Source organism: Scyliorhinus torazame, chromosome 23 (genome assembly GCF_047496885.1).
Source record: "Scyliorhinus torazame isolate Kashiwa2021f chromosome 23, sScyTor2.1, whole genome shotgun sequence".
Classification (NCBI taxonomy): domain Eukaryota; kingdom Metazoa; phylum Chordata; class Chondrichthyes; order Carcharhiniformes; family Scyliorhinidae; genus Scyliorhinus; species Scyliorhinus torazame.
In genome coordinates, this window is record NC_092729.1 from 72,794,817 (window position 1) to 72,796,239 (window position 1,423).

At 51.0% G+C, this 1,423-nt stretch overlaps 1 protein-coding gene across 1 annotated transcript in view; it reads left to right on the top strand.

The window, feature by feature from the left end:
- Window positions 1-1,069, top strand: part of LOC140399624 (uncharacterized) — a 219,091-nt gene extending 218,022 nt beyond the window's left edge. The window contains exon 6 of the mRNA XM_072489161.1: window positions 927-1,069. Within this exon, the coding sequence (XP_072345262.1) occupies window positions 927-947 (21 nt within the window). The 3' untranslated portion in view covers window positions 948-1,069. The remainder of the gene's footprint in view (window positions 1-926) is intronic.
- Window positions 1,070-1,423: the final 354 nt, after the last annotated feature.

Genomic DNA, 1,423 nt, shown 5'->3' on the forward strand with positions numbered 1-1,423 from the left:
ATTAGGGGTCATAGTTTGAGGATACCTCCATCTACAAGTTTGCTGACGATACGACCGTAGTGGGCCGGATCTCAAATAACGATGAGTCCGAATACAGGCGGGAGATTGAGAACCTAGTGGAGTGGTGCAGCGACACCAATCTCTCCCTCAATGCCAGCAAAGCTAAAGAGCTGGTAATTGACTTCAGGAAGCAAAGTACTGTACACACCCCTGTCAGCATCAACGGGGCCGAGGTGGAGATGGTTAGCAGTTTCAAATTCCTAGGGGTGCACATCTCCCCAAATCTGTCCTGGTCCACCCTCGTCGACGCTACCACCAAGAAAGCACAACAGCGTCTATACTTCCTCAGGAAACTAAGGAAATTCGGCATGTCCACATTAACCCTTACCAACTTTTACAGATGCACCATAGAAAGCATCCTATCGGGCTGCATCACAGCCTGGTATGGCAACTGCTCGGTCCAGGACCGCAAGAAACTTCAGAGAGTCGTGAACACCGCCCAGTCCATCACACAAACCTGCCTCCCATCCATTGACTCCATCTACACCTCCCGCTGCCTGGGGAAAGCGGGCAGCATCATCAAAGACCCCCTCCCACCCGGCTTGCTCACTCTTCCAACTTCTTCCATCGGGCAGGAGATACAGAAGTCTGAGAACACGCACGGACAGACTCAAAAACAGCTTCTTCCCCGCTGTTACCCAGACTCCTAAAGGACCCTCTTATGGACTGACCTCATTAACACTACACCCTGTATGCTTCACCCCGGTGCCTGTGTATTTACATTGTATATGTTGTGTTGCCCTATTATGTATTTTCTTTTCATGTATGGAACAATCTGTCTGGACTCTAAGCAGCACAATACTTATCACTGAACCTCGATACACGAGACAGCAAATATAAATCCCCATCTTCCCTCTTCTCTACAGATCATGCCACACAAGCGTTGACCAGCTAATTCGCCCGGTCCTGTCCCGACCGTCCGCCACGCGGCCGAAGGGAGAGGGTCATACTCAGCCCGATCGAGATATTTTCTACTTTGTTTAACTTAATAAAAATTGCCCGAGATGTTTGCGAGTCTGCAGGTGTGTGTGTGTGTTTGCTCCGTTGCTGTTCCGACACACTCTGCAAGCGCCCGGTAAATTTCATCCCCACGTGCCCCAGCGTCGCCACGCGATTGGGTGAAACAATCATCACAGTCACTAGGGTTGTCAGTGCGAACTCGGTTACTTTTGATCAGCAACAAGCAGTCGAACGAACGATGCAGCGGGTGATCTGTGTGACTCCAGGGGTTAAACTGCTCCCTCAGGTCTCTGAGAACCGCCCCACAGGGGGAAGATCCAATCAAAACCTGTCACCGGGACAGACGACGACCTTCCAGGCCAATTCGCCGGCCATTAGCCAATCAATCGAACTGATTCCAGCC